Source organism: Symphodus melops, assembly GCF_947650265.1.
Source record: "Symphodus melops genome assembly, chromosome: 12".
Classification (NCBI taxonomy): domain Eukaryota; kingdom Metazoa; phylum Chordata; class Actinopteri; order Labriformes; family Labridae; genus Symphodus; species Symphodus melops.
Window position 1 is genome coordinate 11,346,563 of NC_136702.1, and position 19,188 is coordinate 11,365,750.

Sequence of the window (19,188 nt, forward strand, 5' to 3'; positions counted from 1 at the left end):
GAGATCTTAGAAATGTATTCAGTTAAAATTACATTGACAAGCAATACATGTTAAATGAGTTTCTTTAAAAATACAACCATCATCATGCCAAATTCCAGTGCAAAAGGGATTCTTCTTGTAAAATGCCCTCATGAATAAAATATGATTCACTAAACCTAGATAAACATAAAACATTTATATTCTTTATATTTCAATGAACAAGATGAGAAATACTGGCATCAGGAGACAACATTGTTTAAGAGTCTGTATTTCATAGCAAACATTTTCTTTTATAAAATAAATAGCTGAACAACTTTTCTTATAGAGTATTTACATTATGGCTAAAAGTGCTATTGCATTTTTTTTGTAGGATGTCTACATTTATTGCCACTTTTCAGTCTTAAAGCCCCTTTACCATCAGTCAAAATCAGTATATTCGTCTCCTCGAAATCCTCCCTGTACCTTAAACAAATACTGCAACGTTCATTTTATAAAAGTGTTGGTATGTTTGTGTATGGCTGTGTAAACCTCCAAGAAGGTTTTCTTAATTTTTTCACCAATAAGGTACTATTCCAGGTACCTGGACTTTGAGCCCCTCTCACAGATTTTCCTACAGGAGTTGGATTGATGTCTTTAGATAGATAGATACTTTATTGATCCCGAGGGAAATTCAAGATGTGTTTGTGTTATAAGACACCTTTATGAACACATCTGTGAAAAAATCTATTGGTAAGGAATTTATTACCAGATTTTTGCAATATTCTCTTACTATTTTAACCAGATGTTCATAAAACATGTTTTACATGTTTTATAAAATGTAATGTTGATTAATAAGTCACACAATCGAGAACTACATTATAAGGAATCAGTGAATAAATAAACATGAATCCAGGGATGTGATTTTAAGCTATTTTAGAATAAAAACATTATAACAAAATAATACAAATAGATCCTAAAGAGAAACTTCATCGCTCTGTAAATACGACCTTACATTATTGTAGTTTACAGTCATTGAATAAATAAAGTTAAAATAAAATGTAGATATTATGAAGTAATATGTTTTGTAAGTGTGTTGTACAAAGTGCAAAAAAAAAAAAGGTATTAAAAGGAGATGTGTTTGAGTTGTTGGGGTTAAATATGGAATGACGCTGATTTACTTTTCAGGACTTCAGGGCTCCATAGTTTTCCAAAGCTATTTTTGTAGGTTAGGCGATTATAAGCAGTTTGTTTCTGCATATACCTTTTCAGTTACTAAATAATAAATGACTGTTGACTTTGTTTGAACTGTCTGTATTGTATATGTAAATGCCTGAATAAAATAATCATACTCAAGTACAAGTACGACATTAACAACACCTAAAAAAAAAAAAAAAAAAAAGGTTTCACTGTTTCATGCAGAGACTAGAGAATAGTTGTGACACATTATTACACAGTTGGTCAATAACCCAGACAAGTCTACATGACTGAAGTGGAAGGATCGGTAAAGTAGTTTCAGATCGATTTATGACCACACAGAAGGGAGCGTGACAAAGATGCACAAACACTGTCCTCAATCCTCTTCATCCCACATTTCTCATCTTGAACACCAGTGTTGGGAAATACCGGGAACTTGGCGGCAAACTGTTAGCATCAAAAAAGAGGAGACGTATTGTTTAAGTGTGAACACACAGAGGAGAAGTCACGTTTTATTCATCTAAAAAAGTTTTGTCATTTAGGTTGTGGTCAGTTTTGAGGGGTTTAAAAAAAAGAAGTTGGGACTATTTGCTCAATCGTCTCACTTTAAAGTTGATCATAACCCATGTTGTATTTTTAAGCCTAACCGAAGTCACATGCGGCTTAGCTTAGCACGACCAGAAGAAGAAGTAGGAGGAGAGAGCAAGCTGAGGATCTTTTTAAGTTACTCTTCTTGCTTTTCAGTAGACTATGTTGTTGTTGTAATCTTTGTTAATTCACAACTGGCTATGCAAATATTCTTACCGTCATTTTTTTGGGACTCTTTCTTAAATATCCTAGCTGTTTTCATTCCACGTATTTCCAAAAGAACCTTTCGACATTTCATCAGTTATATTGATGACGGGTATTCCTCTGTGGAAAGACAAGCCAGGTAACATTTTATTCTCCCATCGGTGCAAAATAAAAATATGCAGTTACCAATTTCACTTGTTCAACTTTGCAAGCAAAATGTGTCTTACTTGTACCCTTCTAGTGGCACTTGCACTACTGCTTCATCCTCTGCCAGTATACTCTGCTCCTCTTCCTGAAAGTAAAGTATGAAAAGCATGAATTTAAATGAAGCTGAGGCAACATAAACTTTGTTTTCAGACCATTTATAACAGCAACAGCACCTCGTCAGCATCCTCAAGCTTCTTCTTCTTGCTCTCTGGCATGAGGTCATCCAACCAGCTTAACTCTCTCTTTGTGAAGAAACAGTCCATCAGCTTCCTGATAAACACCAGAGCCAAGACCTGAAAAAAAGATCAACTCTTACAAGTCCAAAATATTTGATCCCAATAAATGACTTTATTGTACAGGTTAGTGGATTTATCTCATCAGACGTACAATATTTAGAACACGGACAAAAACAAAACAGTTTTAGCTGAATATACCATCATTGGAAAGACAATGGCAGCCCTTGAGGTCTTGATGACCCAGAGCAGGATCAAGCAGGTGAGCTGGATGATGGTGAAAAGGTGCACCTTCCTCAGGGGAACGTGTCGCAGGTAGACGAAGTCTGGCTGGTGCTTACCAGGCATCCCAAACAGCGTCAGACGATCAAAGAACTGGTGAAGATGAGAGACAACTCACAACATCTGATTTTATTTTTGTTGGCCACTTGGTGGCAGCAGACACAAATTGTGAAAAAAGTTTAGCAGCAACATACTCCACCATGTTCACCAGCCAGATGCTAACTGTGTATGCCTGCCTTTTGGTGCTGAATAGGTTTTGTACAGTAGTAATATTAGCCTTAAACTGTAGAATAAAACAACGTTATGAATGATTATAGCATTCCTTGACATATAATTTGAGTGCACCGAAATAGTAAACCTGCCACTTTAGTATTGCCCTATGAACTCTGCAGCTTGTATATGAAGCTTTTCCTTGTTTTATTTATTTATTTATTTATTTTTTAACAAAAAAAGCTTCGATGTACAATGACCTGATACCTTAAATTAGACATGAAAACAGACATCTTTGCTGGTTGACAAATTCCAACATCTATGCAGCTAACCATTGCGTGTTTGCTGGGTGTTAAACTACAAAACAACAAAAAAGCATTTTATTTATTTCCACCTTTTTCAAACCCAATAATAGCCCGCACTAAGTAAAGAAAATAAGAAGTAAACAGGGCAATTAAACAATAGTCAGGTGTTCTGTTGCTGGGAACACACTCGAGGCCAATTAACACTTTTTATCTGGGCAGCCAGACAATATGGAGGCGAGCCCCCATCATGGTTTAGTAAGAATTAGCTGTCTGCACAGATTATCCCATAGAAGATCTACAAACTGAGCCCTACCATACAGAAGGTCAGTCTGTTCGATCTTAGGCATGTAGATTTAAGATTTAAGATTTATATTTACAACCAAATTGGGCATCATTTTAGCATAAACATGCATTGATTACAGTCAATGATAGTGTTTTTACCTGAATGCCTCTGAGAGAAGATGCTCCCATGTAAAGGAATACTCCATACAACACAGGCATAGGAATGAACTGAGGAAATATAAAAAAGGATACCAATCTTTTATGCAATGCATGTATAGGGACAAGGACATTTAATGTAAGCCGTTGAGACACAATGCAGCATTTAGCATAATAGCATAAACATAATACCATTTCTATCCTTAATTGGCATTTTTTATTCATAAAAAAAAATCAAAGACATAGCGGGAAGACCGTGTACAAAATGAGAACATGCTATAACGCATTTTTGCACATCTATCTGCTGTTCATGTTTTTACAAAACATTTGTTTGCAATTTCTCCGAAAGCCTAAATAAATCCACAAAAGCCTTTTTTTTGTTTTTACTTAATTGGAACCAATTAATCTGAAGGCATCACAGAGGTGAGCATGACCATTATGCTCATGCCTCCATCAAACCGATAAATATATACACAGAGTAGTTTCCAAATGTTGAGACTTTTGCAACGTTTATTGTGAATGATCATATTGCATTGGCAATTAAGTTAAGATTAAGTGTCTCCCTACAATAGAATCAACAACACGAACAGAACATTAAAAGATCAACGTTATCATACAGAAAACTGAGGATGCAAGACTAACTGACTGAGACCTCCTTAAAAAAATGTTTGAGTTTATATTTTTTCCACGCAGAGATCCCCTAAACAATCAATGTGTGTCAGTGACTGCTATGTTTTAGCAGATTTACTATACTACAAATGAAACCTTAAGAATCTGAAACAGATTTAGAAAGAATCACCAATAGATCTAGAGAAAAATGGGGTATCATTGAGGTAACACGCTTTAATACCTGGAGAAATCTGCCCACAAACAATGAAGAGACAGAGTCTGACCTTAAGCACAGATGTCATGAAGACAGAGCAGCCCATCAGTAGAAAGATCATTAGGCCGGTGAAGCGTTGCTCCCTGATGCCAAGGAACTTTGGCTGCTCCCCGGGAGCGGAGCACTCGGATTCAAGCTTCAGGCTGTTGACATGTGAGATGGAGAGGACAGTGGCTGCTACAAACCAGGGCAAGCCCATCAACGAACACACACCAAGCATCACCCCCACCATGAACAGATCCAGGTGGTAGCCACAGCCTTTCTAAAGAGGGGAAAGCAGCATATTTGAAGAACTGTCAGGGTTGATATAGTAATATCACATGATATCTTGCTAATATAGTATGTTCAAGGCTAGGCTATGAGGGCACCTTAAGTTTGTGTTCTTTCCTGTTGATGATGACGGCTGTGATCTGCTGGTCCATGAAGATGAGGATGGTGCAAAGCAGAGCAGGGAACACCGTAATGACTGCAGTCCACCATGGGTTAGGCCCCAGTGGGTTAATGAACCAACCTCGATCGTCTCTGGTTGGCTGATTAAAAACAGTTAATAAGTAATTAGCGACGAGTTTCTTGTTAAAAAAGTGATCATATTGCTGAGATATGTTTATAAACCAGCTTACTTTAAACACACTGGGGACCTGGAGTTTTGGAGAGGGAATCCCTAAGGCATAGTCAACCAAGACCATGGTGAGGATGGTGAAGAAAACAGCAAAGTCGCTAATGATGGACCTTACCTGATGGAGAGGAAGCATGTTAAAAACTACTTTAATGTGTATTAACTGTTCGAACTCATCCAATTTTACTGAGTTAGAGAAAAAAGACCTTCGATTTTTCCATGTTTCTGTTACGCAGTATCTATACTTCACCACAAGAGTGCACCACTGCATTGCGCCTTTTAACTAAAAGATAATCTTTAGCAACTATTTTGACTTTGGTAAAATGATAGGAATGAATTTAGATGTTATCGTGTATAAAGACGAATACCTTTGTGGGAAAGTAGTTGCTGAATTTAAACTCCTTGAGAAAAGCGGACATGAAGACGGTGGAAAAGAAAAGGATGACACACCAGAAGAGGACATCAGGAACGTAGGGTCCGTGAGGGCCGCAGGCACTGCCCACAAACTCCCCTCGCTTTTCAATACAGTCCTACAACAACAAGAAGAGCAGAGAGTTATAAAAACGTGTCACGCTATCAGGAGGACAAGCAAGGTCAGCGGGCTCTAGGTTTCCTATTACAGGATTTATGAGAACAAAAAAAAACTTAAGTGAGTACTACAAAATGTGCTTTTATAGTGATTTGCAACAAGTAATCCAATATAATCCCGCCTACCGGTACATGCCCTTAATCTCTGATGTTCAGTTTCCTCCATCTGGAAAAGCATGCCACTTTAAGGTGGAAATCCAAATGTATTCTTTTCAATCTCTATGTCTGACACTACTATTCTTGCTTTGTTGAGGTATAAAACGTATACAATTGGCAGATCAATTCTGGGTTTCTTTTGGGGTGTCTTTTCTTACTTTTATCGGCTTTTTTTATTATAAAGTTGACAATGGCAGTACCTTGACCTCCAGGGCTTCCCAGTAGATTTCTGACGCAGTGACGTTATTGATTTCCCAATACTTCAGGGTACCATTACCAGGATCAGAGGGCTCAACGCATGAACATCTGTGGAAGCACATGAACATCTGGGTCACTAAATAATCCCTCATTTGTCAGGGATTTACTTTCGCTCAAAGACATTTATGTAGCAATTATTCTTTTTCCACAACTTTAAACAGCATATTGTGTGAGAAGTGTCCACATACGAGTAAGTGGTGAGTTTGTCCAGGTTGTTGTTCTTGTTAAAGGGATAGTGCTCCCCCAGATGCAGGAGTTTCTCCAAGGCCTCGTAGATGAAGATGATGCAGATTAGTGAGGCAAAGGCTTCCTCTGTGAAACGCGTGATATAGCAAACAAGGGAACTTGCATCAGTAGCCACCAGTAGGATACAGAGGAACGCTGTCCACAGACCAATACAGGTTCTCAGGGACAAGTAGGACAAGCCATATTCCCTGTGTGGAGAAAAAACGTGAAGGAAAAGGGATTTATGGAGATGAAAACCACAACGTGTATTGATTATTGGCAGTAATATTTTATATTGCACAACATAATCCAGTCAAATGAAATGGTCTTTTCTACATATATCCAGAACATATAATGGGCTTTAGGAGGCCAGATGTTTAAGAGAAGGTAAACAGAATTTATACCCCAGCAAGCCGATATACAGAGGACAATGTAATGAGAAATGATGCAATGTGTAGATTAAATAAACCACAAAAGGAAACGTACTTGCAGAATTTAAACAATATCTTTTCAAACACGAGCACTGGCCCTGTGCTGCCCAGAATAGTGAGGGGCTGCCCAGCAAACAGAGAATAGGCGATTCCGGTCAGCGAGGCTCCAAACAGCGACTCAATTGCACTCTAGAGAGCGGGAAAGGAAGAGAGATCTGGTTTCATGTACTGAACATCATGATTAGAGTACAGCAAGTCTTGGCAGAACATTGTGAACATATAGAATGTGTGATTTACTATGCGTCCTTCTGTTGCCTCGCCCAGTAGTCCTCCAAAGGTGATGACAGGGGACATGCAGGCACAGTAGAGGAACAGGAAAGAGGCCACACACTGTAAACTACACGCATCAGTGTAGTCAGACAGGTAGTGGGGTGCCTTGCGCTTGATATCCAGAAAAAGGCCACCAAACCACCTGCAAATATAAAAAGAATTCACATGTGACATTTTCATTTTCAGTCTGACAGCTTTATAATATGCTAGAAATTTTGTTCCATTGCCCTCGCAGTATTGGTTTCTATCGGGAGTGAAAGTCTGGAGCATGGTTGAGTGTGATATGATCCAATGATGGAAAAGTCTGGCTGCAAACAGATATCTCAAAGCAGGATGTTTCTATGGAAACCACTCTATCCCTTTAACTATAGAGCAACTTTATCCAGATATAGCCCAATGTCACAATGTTCATTTTTTTGTCTGTGTAAATTTCAGAAAACAATGTTAACACTCGTAAAAAAAAAAAAAAAAGTTCAATCTTGTTTAATATTTGCTTGAGGTCAGCCTCAGTATCATGTTTCACTTAGATACAAGAACTATAAGAAATGCTGCTTGTATAGTGACACTCCTTGTCTTACCTTCCGGTACGCTGCAGCTCTGGACCTCCATGACCACTGTCCTCATCTTCTTCTTCACCCTCTACCATTCCGTTTGGTAAGATGTTACTTTTCTTCCTCTTCTCCTGTTTACCAACCAATACAAAGCAGCCTAGTTCTTTCTCCGGTAGAGATTCTTTCCAAAACATAAAAGGGAAGGAGAACAGCCACTTGGCCAACAGCGTTCCTACATACCTGAGAAGGGACATTTTTTGGGGGCTCGATCCGTATGGATGGATCCCACTCACCCGGGGGCAGGACTGTCACTTGGTCTAGGAATTCGTCAATCCCAGCGATTAGATCATTACGGTCTTTAGCTTTATAGGCGACATCATGGAAGACCTGCATAAAAATAAATTTATAAAGTTGAGTATGGCTGCTCATTTGAATCAGTCCTTGGCTTAGTATACTGCCATACACATGATGTGCATTTACACTTAAGTCGTTGGACTTACTTAAGCCATGATAAACGTGCAAAGAACATGCCATACAAACATTAAATAAAGCAGATATTCAAAGAAACTATATGAAACAACTTATAAACTGCTGACGATTTTAATGAAATGAAACATTTCAGAGAGTAAAACAAAGTTTAGACTCTTTCAAAGCAAAAAAAAAAATCCACAGTGATGATGGTTGGCAGCCTAAATCCAAAACAAGAAAGAGGACATGAGGGATGACTAATCGCCAAAAGCATGATTTTCGTTAAAAAGCTCTGTGCTGTGTTTCATGCTGAGAAATGTTCCATCACTTCAGGAATTTGTTGAATTCTGCTTGACTGTGAATTTTTACATAGTGCCTGCAGAGAATCTGAATATGACATGTATTTGACATTCAAAAGAATCCAAATGAATGAATGAATAAATAAACACTATCAAATAGCATCACTTGTACACACATTTCTGGGGTGACTCTTTACCTCATCAGTCATAAGGGTTGCAATGGATCTTCCAATCTCATGATACTGAAGCCCTCTACCCAATGGCCCTAAGAGGATGAACAGAAACCTACAAGAAAAACAGATACTTTTCTAGGACCCGAGTTCTGAATAGCTCACAGCAGAAATAATGTAAAATTAAAAATAGCTTAGTTAAATCAGCCTGCAGTAACCTCGTGGTTATGGGGACTTCAGCCACCCCACTGAGCAAGACTGCAGGTGAAAGACGGACAAAAGCCACCACTGGCTTGGTAAGAAATTCCAGCTCTCCCACTAACACATTACATGCCTCAGCCCCTGGTGGGATCTTCTTCATGAAGTGAAGGTCTATCTGAAGAAACAAAGAAATTCAAGTGTGCAATTGTGTGAATTCTATACTGTATATAAATACAGTATGTCATTATTTCCATCATTCAGTCTTCGGTTTCAGATGACATGATTTTGTTGTATTGAAGCTCAGCTGTGCATCTTTGTCTTTCATTATCATAACAATTGATTAGGTCACAGATGTGTTTCTATGTACATGATAAAAGATTGTTGTATATGTAGGAATGATGTGCTGCATATACAGTATGATGCTAATATGATGTGGTATCTTTAATATACCACATGTAGGATGCATAGTGGCCAACCCTGCCTATGAGAAGGATCCTCTTCCAGCAGCTCTGTCTCATTGAAGAGAAAAAAAATTCAGCATTGAAGGTGTTAATTTTTCAGTGATAATTATGTGGAGTTGACAAGTGTTGAGTGGAGTGTTTTTTTTTCTGTCATAGGGTTCATATGGCTCTGGAGCAGCTGATCATAAGCATCCAAAAGAATATTTTGATGCCTTATGCATGTTCATGAATCATAATGAGAGAAAAATTAAAAGCAGCTTTGTTTATGACGTACAGCTTCTGCAGTGGTATTCATTATCTTATATCAAAAACATGTTGCATGTCTGAGAAAAGGCTGCTGTGGATGAATTGGGTCGATCCAATTCAACGACTCTAACAATAAAACCCATAAAACAGAGAGAGGTTTTTTTTTTAATAATTCCATGGTAAGTACAAAGCACATTAAAGAAAAAGGGTCAACATTGACCTGTTACAAAAGGTTTCAGACATCATGCAATCTTTTTTTTTTTCAACAACGATTTTTTCATCCCTGTCTTTTGAGCATGTGTTTTTTTATAATACTTAACATGGCTATAATCCTAATCCCGTACTAGTTGACCTTTCCATTGAAAAGACCAACAATAACCTTCTGTTCAGTGTTCACAAATAACTCTTCTCATATCAAACAAGTCATAACCTTAGTGGGAATCGGATTTGTATTCCATTATGTACCAGTACAGTACCATATCCGGACAGTACCAAACTATCTAAACCCCCTCGGATAAACGTGGAACAACACCTATTGATATTAAAGCCAGCTTCTTTACACCAATATAGTGAAAAATACAAATTCATATTTAAAATGGCATTATGTGCAATTTAGCTTTATTAATGTCAGCAAATAATACGTAACAACTGTGAGCTGTTTTCCCATTATGGCTGTGACTTTCTACTTCTTTGTTTAGAACCTAATACTGAGTCGAGAATACTAGCCTTAACAATCATCACTTTTTTTACAATACTATTTTTGAATTTTAAGAGTAAACATGGCTGTTAGATGATCATAATGTTTTAAAAAGCACAATATTTCCCTCTCGAGTGTGATGTGTTTACAGTGGGGTGGTTGTGACTCCGTTGGTAGAGTCATCTCTCAATCAGAAGGTTGTGGGTTCAATCCCCAGCTCCTGCAGCAACATGTCCAATATGTGTTTAGACACATAACCCAAGTTGTTCACCCTGCTTAGGCGGCGTATGAACGTGTACGAATCAGATTAGTTACTTCTAATGGTCACTTTACATTGCAACCTGTGCCATCAGTGTGTGAATGGCTTGGTAGGTGTGACATGCGGTGTAAAAACACTATACAAACTCAAGCCCAACTTCATTTACCATTATAGTGCTATAAAGTGCTTTTACCTAAATACATGACTTATGATGTAACGCAAATACAAAGAAATACAGTCCTGTGTTTTGCTTAGTTTGTACCATACCTTGCTGAAGTCAACAGAGCTGTTCTCTCTACTGATGTCTCCTTTCCCATCTAAGTGAGACTGGGAGGATGCCAGCTGACCTGGATCAGGAGAATGAATAATCAATGATAGGCATTTCCTAGAAAAACAAGAAATCAAAACGTCTGCTAACATGATAACTGCCGAGCTGTGTGCAAAGGTTCAAACTAATTGTATTTCATTATTCTCACAAAGCACAACAAGACAGGTGGACAGGTTGCTGCTTCGAAATCAGCATTCAAATGAAAGAAATTAAATAGTTCACAGTGAGCCTCAAAGACTTTTCGTAAACTAGCAAATTATTTAAAGTGTCTGATGTGTTATGCGAAACTCATTTTATCATGAGGACTGTTGGCAAACCTAAAGCTAAATCCTATTTTAATGATATTGGAAATTATGGTTGGCAACAACTCAACGCTTCCAATTCCAAGCCAGTCGGCAGCTATATTAGGACCAAATATTCAACTAAGTAGTTAAAGCCATGTGAAATCAATGCAGAAAAAATTTTTATATTCATAGAATGTACTTTTAGTATTAGTATTCAGTATACTAAACAACTTCTAACCAACAAAAGCAGCCTATTTTGAGTTTCCAGCATTAACACTACTCGTGAATAATCCCATCGACAATATGTTATTTAAGTAAAAGATGGTGAAGGGGTATGGATGTGCTGCATACAGCAGCACCTGTTGACTTCCGAGGGGCTGTGGCAGGTGGGTGGGCAGATGGTGGGTGGTGGATGGAATCAGGATGAAGAAAAAATGGGAATGTACTTAAGACCATATGCTTATAAGACAAACACACATGTTGCATATCTACTGACTATCCACACTTAAACAAACTGCTGTATATTCATCACAGCACCCAGGAAAGCAGTGGTTTTTCAACCTTTTTGATTTGCAAAGTTATTAAACGTTTTCTCACCATTCTTGTCCAGATGGAGGTCGGATGTCCGTCGACCCATGTCGGCAAAGGAGCGTACAATCGGGAGGCGATTGGCCAGCTTCTTCTGGTTCTGGTGATGGTGACGCTTCAGCAGTGTTTCACGAACTTTCTTTCTGAGTTCATCTCCCAGCGGTGAGTACAACTCCTGGTGGTCCAAAACCATATCTAAGGCAAAAAGACACAAGCTAGTCGCATTCTTCTTTCAGGATTGGACTCTGGTTCAGTGAAACTAAGGGATGGCTTCTGCTTCAATACTTAATATACCATCAGTCATAAGGTACATGACTACACACATTTCCAGTACATTTCCACACACAAGGAATTTGACTTGGTGTATTGGTGCAAACATTTAACAAAGGAAATAAAACAGAACTAGCAAAAACTTAAATAATAAAATACAATTCTATTCTTCATTTGATGACCATAATGTAACCAAATGCAACCAGGTGAGCACGATGCAACCAACACATCTTTACATTCATAGAATAAAGACATGAATACATTTTGAGAGTTTTGAATTTAACTGCTCCGTTACTTACAATAAAGTTTTGTGGACGTGTTTCCTTTGTTTTAATGTCTGATTGAAAATATCTCTTTTAACTTTTAATAGCCAAAACAAGTTTATTTATGTAGCATATTTAAACAAGAAAGCAATTAAACGTGCCTTGCCAAGCACAGCAACTTTAAACTTTTTGCACTTTTTGTGTTTAGATCAAATTAACTTGCTTGTTCCATTAGCTGACTTTTATCTTCAGAACATAATTTTCCCTCTCGTCTGGGAAAAAAAGCCATAATGGCTGTCGAACAGTTTATGATTTGGAAGGAAGGATCAGATGAAGCTATACTTTAAGCCTGAAAGCAGCTGTTAATATCTTTGACATAAGATATTCTTTTGCCTGTCCCATCTTTTATTACGAGAATTGCCTGACAATTGACTTTTACTCCTTTTTTTTTTGACTCGGTTTTGCTCAATGTTTACTCGGCTTGTTCCCAAAAAAAGGAATTTCTGAGCCTAAAAAGTCATCCGGGTGCAGCTGCTGCCGCCATACGGTTCTTCATGAGCATCTTCATCATCGAGAATTAGCATTGGCCTTATCAGTGGTCCATGCTGGCCGGCTTTTGATGGAGGAGCCTTGCTAAATCTAGCTGTCTTGACACATTATTTTCTGAGTTTACAGGACAAATGAAGTCCTTTTCATACTTCCTGCAGGAGTTTTATGTATGGACAGTGGTTACCTGCGATTTCTTCAATGCAATTAGCCCTCATGTCGAGCAGCACAGTGCTGTTGATAATGCAGCTTCGCAGCTCAAACAGGCTGTGTAGAGACAGAGTGGCTACATAGGGTTTACTCCATCGCTCTCCACCGTCCTCCACATCCTCCTCAAACTTCAGCCACCTGTAACAGAAGTGCCATGAATACCAGTCAGAAGAGACCAGCTGACGGCAACCTGTCCAGCCATCTGTTCTAGTTGCAATAAAAAGCATTCATTCATTCTTCCCCCCGTCTTACATTTAGCTCTAATATCTGTCTGTGGGTGTTCACATCTCCTCTTTGCTCACTGTCTCTCACCAGGGTAAATAGTCTGTTTTATGTTCTGTTTTCAAATCAAAATATCACATAAAATAAAACGTCTTGATCAAAGAAGAAAAGTCAGGAAATTCCCTTCGAGCAATTACAGCAATGGCAAGCAATTATCTAATGCCACGGAAACTCAAACATCAGACACACAGCTACATCTCTCATCAGTATAAGTGGGATCATGGGCATAGACAGTCCATTCAATCAAAGCTTTCAGTTCAACATGTAGGTCATGTGTAGATGCTGATGTTAATGACTTTGAAGGCTAACAGTACCGGGCACTTTCCCTCCACTCGGAGTCCTCTCCATCCCTCGCACAGATTTCATCCATCTCTGTGAAGAGATCATGAGGAATATGCTCCTCATCGTCATCCTCAGTGCCCAGAAGGAACTGCACTCTCTGGGAAGGAGTGTCTGCGAACACAAGGAATAAGACGTGGGACACAGGACAAACAGTTAGCATAAATGCATTTCATTTAGCTGTAATGCATGAAAGTCTCTGATCGTGGCCCGTACCATAAACAGGAGACTCTCTGCCCTCCACTAAGGTAAGGGCCCGGTCCCTGCTTCTCTTCTTGAGTTTGTTTCCATGGTGACGATGCCTGCGATGGCTGCGGTGCCTGGTACTGCCCAAGGGGACGTGGACCCCTATGTAGAGAGTCCTGTGGCCTGGGGACACATCCAACAGTGGTTACAATGTGACAATGTGTTTCTAGCTGTCCGAAGCTTAACAGATAATCATTATGATTTCACTAGTAATGGATAAGCACTAGTTCTTTGTATTACTCCATTAAGCTTGATATTATTTATTGATGGTTTTTGCTCCATCCTGAGTGTTTTACTGGGATAAACTGCATCACAAATAATATGTGAAGTATAATACATAATGATGATGCAGTGAATAATGTACAATACCCACACATATAACAGCAAGTTAATACCACCTGTTAATGCTGAGCAGTAATACATTATCAGAATTATAGCCAACATAAGAATAATGTTGTTGAGGAGGGGTTTCCTGATGATCTTGGGTTCTGTTAAAGAGGAAACAACAATATCTGATGTTGTAATTTGCTCTGTTTATACCCGAGGCTTGTAGCAGTGTGAATTTAACTTGTACAACATACAGTATGTATCAATGTTTGTGTTTATGCAGGTATGAGACAGCATGAGCGAGGGATAAAGAGAGAGAGAGAGAGTGACTATGTTTGCACTCGTAAGTCAGCCCACTCAGCTCACTGCAGTATAAAATAAATGTTCAGACATCTCGGTGCAGTGCAAGAGCTGTGAAACCTTTTGAGGGAAGAAATACTCTTGAGTAAAGCTCAGGTCCTTACATGTATTTGAAAACGCTAACCCCCTTTAATTCGTCTAAAAAGTCTGTATCGCTGCCCGTGTCTGCACAGACAGATCTGAAAAGCTGCCGGCCTTCAGAACCTATCATTTAGATAATTGTGCCGTTTGTGTCCATGGTTTGACTGTCCATGTGTTTGCAGCGACTGTGAAATCACAGATGCAAACTCAGCTCCCCCACTGTCCTCCCACTCTGCTCTCATCTTTTTCACTTGCTGTCAAGAGCAAAGCAGCAGTTGTTGGGACGGAGTAGGCGGACTCGGCTGCAGCAGCTATTCACTGCTTGAAGCTGTTTTTGTATTACAGATGCACTCATTGTCTTTAAAGGTACCTTCAACATCTTCCTGCTCCAAGTTGGTTCCCTGTTGGGATCGTGTTCCTCCTCTGTCCACCACTGCCTCGTCATCATTCCTCTGTGGGACACAAAGTGGCAAACAGATGCACACCCGCAGAACATTTTAATATTATTCCATTTCTTATCAATAACGCAGCTAAGACGTGATGCAACATCTGTTCCTTTTAACAAATGTTTCCTAAACATAGCAGGAAATATGCTTGTTGACTCAGGGATGCCTCACAGTTGAGGGCGTTATGAACAAACACATTATCAGACACGGTTGCCTTGGAAACTAATTGCATGTCTCTTCTTGAATAGGAACGACTACCATCTTATTCCAAACAGAAAGCAGGAACAATAAATTATCCACCTACAATCAAAGCTTTCCCCTTTGTTCAGGGTGATTTCCATGCAATGACGCATGCTGTTTTAATAAAGGAATCTGAGTTCTAAAGGTAAATCACTGCTTGAATAAATGTAATTAAAGTAAGATTTTGTCCTCGACTAATTGTTGTTTTTCAAAGCTAACATTAATTTATTTAGCTTATTCTATCACCTAAAAGTATCCAGTAATATCATCACACTAGCTCTTAATTGGAAGAGAGAAATAAAACATTTCAACAAGCTTCATTTAAAATAAATGATTCATTTTCCGAACTGAGCTTTCATGTGATGTTATCATTTCTCAGCACGCACCGGGCATTTAAGACCGGTCCATGAGGTTAGCCAAACTGGATTTCTCCGGCCACATAGACATATATATAGTGACAGAAAACAGGCACTGCTAAAATAACATAATCCTCTGTTTAGAGCTTTTGTGAGATTACATGAGAGAATACTGACTAGTCCAAACAAATGCAGAAATGCCGGCAGATAGCAAATGTTCCTCATACGACAAAATTGAATAGACATAATGATAACCAGTTATATTTCTTTGTAAAGAGCTGCCTCGGGACATGCTGCCACTGCCATTACACAAGATGGCTTAGGCGCATGGATGTACTCAGTTAGAGTGTGACCACTAAGAGAAGTCTGTAGTGTGTGAATGTTAGCCTGCTTATGTAACACTTGTGGAACAAGATGAAAGAGAGTAGGTGGCAGGAGTGAATCAGAAGAATCAAAGGAAATCATTATGTTCTATTTGATAATGCACAAAGAGCACAGGCAACAGCACTTGTATTTTCCTGTTTTATTAAAAACTCTTTGTGATTCATTAAAGTTGCAGGCACGCTATCACAAGTTGGCATTAACATTCACAGCTAAAATGTAGAGCTTCAAGCGGGGTCTGATGAGGGACGCTAACAAAGCGTACCACGCGTTGCAAAGGTGTCCTAATGAACGTGGAGAGGAACATAAAGAAACTGCAGGTGGTCAGGGAGAGGTCACTGGTCACCACCGACTTCCTCAGTCTGTACTGGAACACAACTAACAGCCCACTGTACCCGTGAAGGGGGCATCGCAGTGTAAAATGACAAATACCATTACCAATACCATCGATATTTTATCCCCACAAAATGTGAAAAATCATTACAATCCAGGTTTGATGCTGTGCAACATCACCATTATTTCTATAAGAATATTTTGAATAAGAAAGTAATTGATACTACCTCCTTTAAGCTCTGTTTTGGTCTCCACTAACTCTATATAAAAATGTCTGGTTCTTTAGCAAGGTACACAATAGTCCCAGTGTGTGCTTCTCTTGAATTACACACATTAATATTACAGTTCTTAGTAAACACTAGACTTAAGCAACATATAATAAACCAGTTATCATTGTAGTGTCACGTGTCTCTTATGTGTTAATCATGTGTTTACTGTCTGTTTCCTTTTTAAGAATTCAATCGTTTATCCCCGTTTTATTTTTTGGTGTTTCGTTCGCTCATTTAGAAAAGTAACTTCCTGCCTTTGTTTGTTTCCCACGTGTCTAATTATCTGTCCTGATTGGTTTCGCATACATTGTGTCACCTGCCTTGTGTATTTGGTAGAGATGCAACCAGTGCATCGGTTCAACATCGGTATCGGCCCTGTGGATAAACATCAGAACATCAGCAAATAATGTGGAATGAACTGATGTCTGCAGCTGAGGTTTATTCGTTGTACCAAGTAATTTAAATGCTGACATCCAGTACACCTAACGACTGATTCAGAGAAGAGGTTTTTTTAATTGGGCAGATGATGACACATGAAGAACAAACTGGTTTCTTTTTACTATCCAACATGAGAGAATTGTGGGATTCTTGCACCATAAAAAAAGTAATGAAACAAACGTTGGTATCTGCCTGACTTTCCCAATCGGTGCATCTCTAGTATTTACTCTGTGTTTCTTCCCTGCTCTCTAATGGATGTGTTTGCTGATACTGGATTGATCAACTATGTACTGAACTGTTTTCTGGCAGTAAAATAGCTTTACCTTCTCAGGGTTCAAGTTCTAACAGTTCCAAACTTGCAACAAAACTGACTCACCTGACTCCGACTTCACTCAAACTCTAACACATCTCATGCTGTTATCCTCTCATTACCACCCTGACATTCCTGTTTCCAATCCACCACAGCTTCAGCATTAGCTCCAGCACCCGAAGAAATCACATCAGTTCCTGTTCTTCATCTCTACACAAGAGTAGTCTTCAGTTGTCAGTATTACAAGGTGCAGTGTACGTCTCACTTTTAGGTGACTCTTGTTCTTGCACAATCCTGCAATCTCGAAGCAAAACTTTCTCATCCCTTCTTTTTCTGCCGTCTTCAGATTTGGGTGGGCCTTTTAGGAGCTCGTCTCAGATCCAGACCTTTCCATTGCTCCTACATTAAAGATTGACCATCCTGCCAGAGAGGACAGCTCACATCAACATGACCTGCTCCCTGGTGTTCCAACCTAGTCCTACTACATCTACAGACTCCTCAGTGCCCTCTAGTTTCCTGAAGAAAGCCATGCAGCTGGGAAGAGGGCTGTCTACAGAGAGGTGGGTGTTTCTTTTTTTTTTTTCACTACAAAGCCTTGTTGTTTATTGTCTTTATGTTGAGCAAAAGACAAGGCTGGTGAACTATGCGACTTCCTTGTTTTCTTTTATGAAACCATTCCTATCTATAAACTACCTACCAATTGACAGATTTATTATTTATCCTGTTTCGGTAGACGTTGGGCTTCATGAGTTTTGCTAAATAAGACCAGAGCTCATTGTGTCTCAGGCCGGAGATATGCTTGGCTTTAACAGGAATCCGTCCCCTGCATCTGTTTGGCTCATCAGCAGTGCATGTTGGATTGTGACAAAATGAACACAGCAACAGGGATAATAGCGGTACTGTATTTATCCACATCTGTATAATGTGTACACTGCACAGCTACAAACATGCCCACCATGCGAAATGTCAATTTGGTTGGCACCCATTATCTTGTTCATTGTGAAGGTAGATGTTTTGGGCTGCTGGGGCCATCTGGGCTGTCCTCTGCCAAAATGTTCTGGCTTATTTGATGAGTAGAGGCGTAGGTTGGAATGAGTTTAAAAACAAATTTTGTTTCGGATCAGCCTCAATAACTTGAAGAGAAAGCAGCTCAACGCAGGACAAGCTTTTGACTTTTGTTGTTGCGTTTTTAAAGTATTCTCTTACAGTATTTAATACTGTAGCGCCAAATGTCACAGGGTACTTTATATTGTGTTTCTTACTTCTTCTACCTGTCTGGCGTTTTTCTGCCTTACTGTCTGTCTACTTGTCTGTCTTCTTTGGTGGGTTTCAATGACATCAGATGAGCATCACACAGGCCCAGTTTGTCCGTGTCTTATCTGGGGTTTGTAATACTAGTTTTTCTAAACTTGCTTTTTGCCTGCTTCTTTTTGATTTGTTTGCCGTTACCTGGTTGATTCTGTAGAGTCCGTTTTCTGCACTAAGTCCATCTCCCTGAGTCTGGTATCAGAGTGACACACAGGTGAGAAATACGCTTAACCTGAAATGTTTCCAGATATCGGTTTTTTTCTTCTTCTTTTGTTAAAGGAAAATGTCAGTCTCTCATTCACATGTTGTTAGTCCCAATGCCATGGTGGACAGTCAGAAAATTCTATACAATCAAAATAAATGCCTTCTGCTGGGAAATGTGACAGATGGTAGCAGTACAGGGATGGTTGGTTATCTAGTGATGATTGGTGCACCAATTGGACTAAACCAATTTGAATTAGTTTTTTTTCTGTTAATCCAAGCATCAACCGCTGGGATTTAAAAGCAATACAGACATAATGCTGT

At 39.1% G+C, this 19,188-nt stretch overlaps 1 protein-coding gene and 1 long non-coding RNA gene across 3 annotated transcripts in view; one reads left to right on the forward strand and one right to left on the reverse strand.

The window, feature by feature from the left end:
* Window positions 1–19,188, reverse strand: part of slc4a10b (solute carrier family 4 member 10b) — a 23,176-nt gene continuing 3,988 nt past the window's right edge. The window contains exons 3-26 of one of the 2 annotated variants that reach the window (XM_079356970.1): window positions 14,953–15,034; window positions 13,785–13,937; window positions 13,544–13,682; window positions 12,925–13,085; window positions 11,668–11,853; window positions 10,726–10,805; window positions 8,813–8,970; window positions 8,622–8,709; window positions 7,898–8,044; window positions 7,685–7,788; window positions 7,074–7,248; window positions 6,832–6,965; window positions 6,309–6,554; window positions 6,063–6,168; window positions 5,487–5,648; window positions 5,123–5,236; window positions 4,871–5,032; window positions 4,513–4,764; window positions 3,623–3,691; window positions 2,586–2,759; window positions 2,325–2,444; window positions 2,178–2,236; window positions 1,957–2,064; window positions 1–1,599 (exon numbers count right to left, since the gene is read on the reverse strand). In XM_079356970.1, coding sequence (XP_079213096.1) covers window positions 1,989–2,064; window positions 2,178–2,236; window positions 2,325–2,444; window positions 2,586–2,759; window positions 3,623–3,691; window positions 4,513–4,764; window positions 4,871–5,032; window positions 5,123–5,236; window positions 5,487–5,648; window positions 6,063–6,168; window positions 6,309–6,554; window positions 6,832–6,965; window positions 7,074–7,248; window positions 7,685–7,788; window positions 7,898–8,044; window positions 8,622–8,709; window positions 8,813–8,970; window positions 10,726–10,805; window positions 11,668–11,853; window positions 12,925–13,085; window positions 13,544–13,682; window positions 13,785–13,937; window positions 14,953–15,034 — 3,147 coding nt within the window. In that variant the 3' untranslated portion in view covers window positions 1–1,599; window positions 1,957–1,988. Of the gene's footprint in view, window positions 1,600–1,956; window positions 2,065–2,171; window positions 2,237–2,324; window positions 2,445–2,585; window positions 2,760–3,622; window positions 3,692–4,512; window positions 4,765–4,870; window positions 5,033–5,122; window positions 5,237–5,486; window positions 5,649–6,062; window positions 6,169–6,308; window positions 6,555–6,831; window positions 6,966–7,073; window positions 7,249–7,684; window positions 7,789–7,897; window positions 8,045–8,621; window positions 8,710–8,812; window positions 8,971–10,725; window positions 10,806–11,667; window positions 11,854–12,924; window positions 13,086–13,543; window positions 13,683–13,784; window positions 13,938–14,952; window positions 15,035–19,188 lie in introns of both variants that reach the window. The other variant, XM_079356969.1, reaches the window with a different exon arrangement.
* The window catches only part of LOC306832361, a 16,079-nt gene continuing 8,630 nt past the window's right edge, over window positions 11,740–19,188 (forward strand). The window contains exons 1-2 of the long non-coding RNA XR_013780213.1: window positions 11,740–11,820; window positions 17,511–17,915. This is a non-coding gene — a long non-coding RNA (uncharacterized lncRNA). The remainder of the gene's footprint in view (window positions 11,821–17,510; window positions 17,916–19,188) is intronic.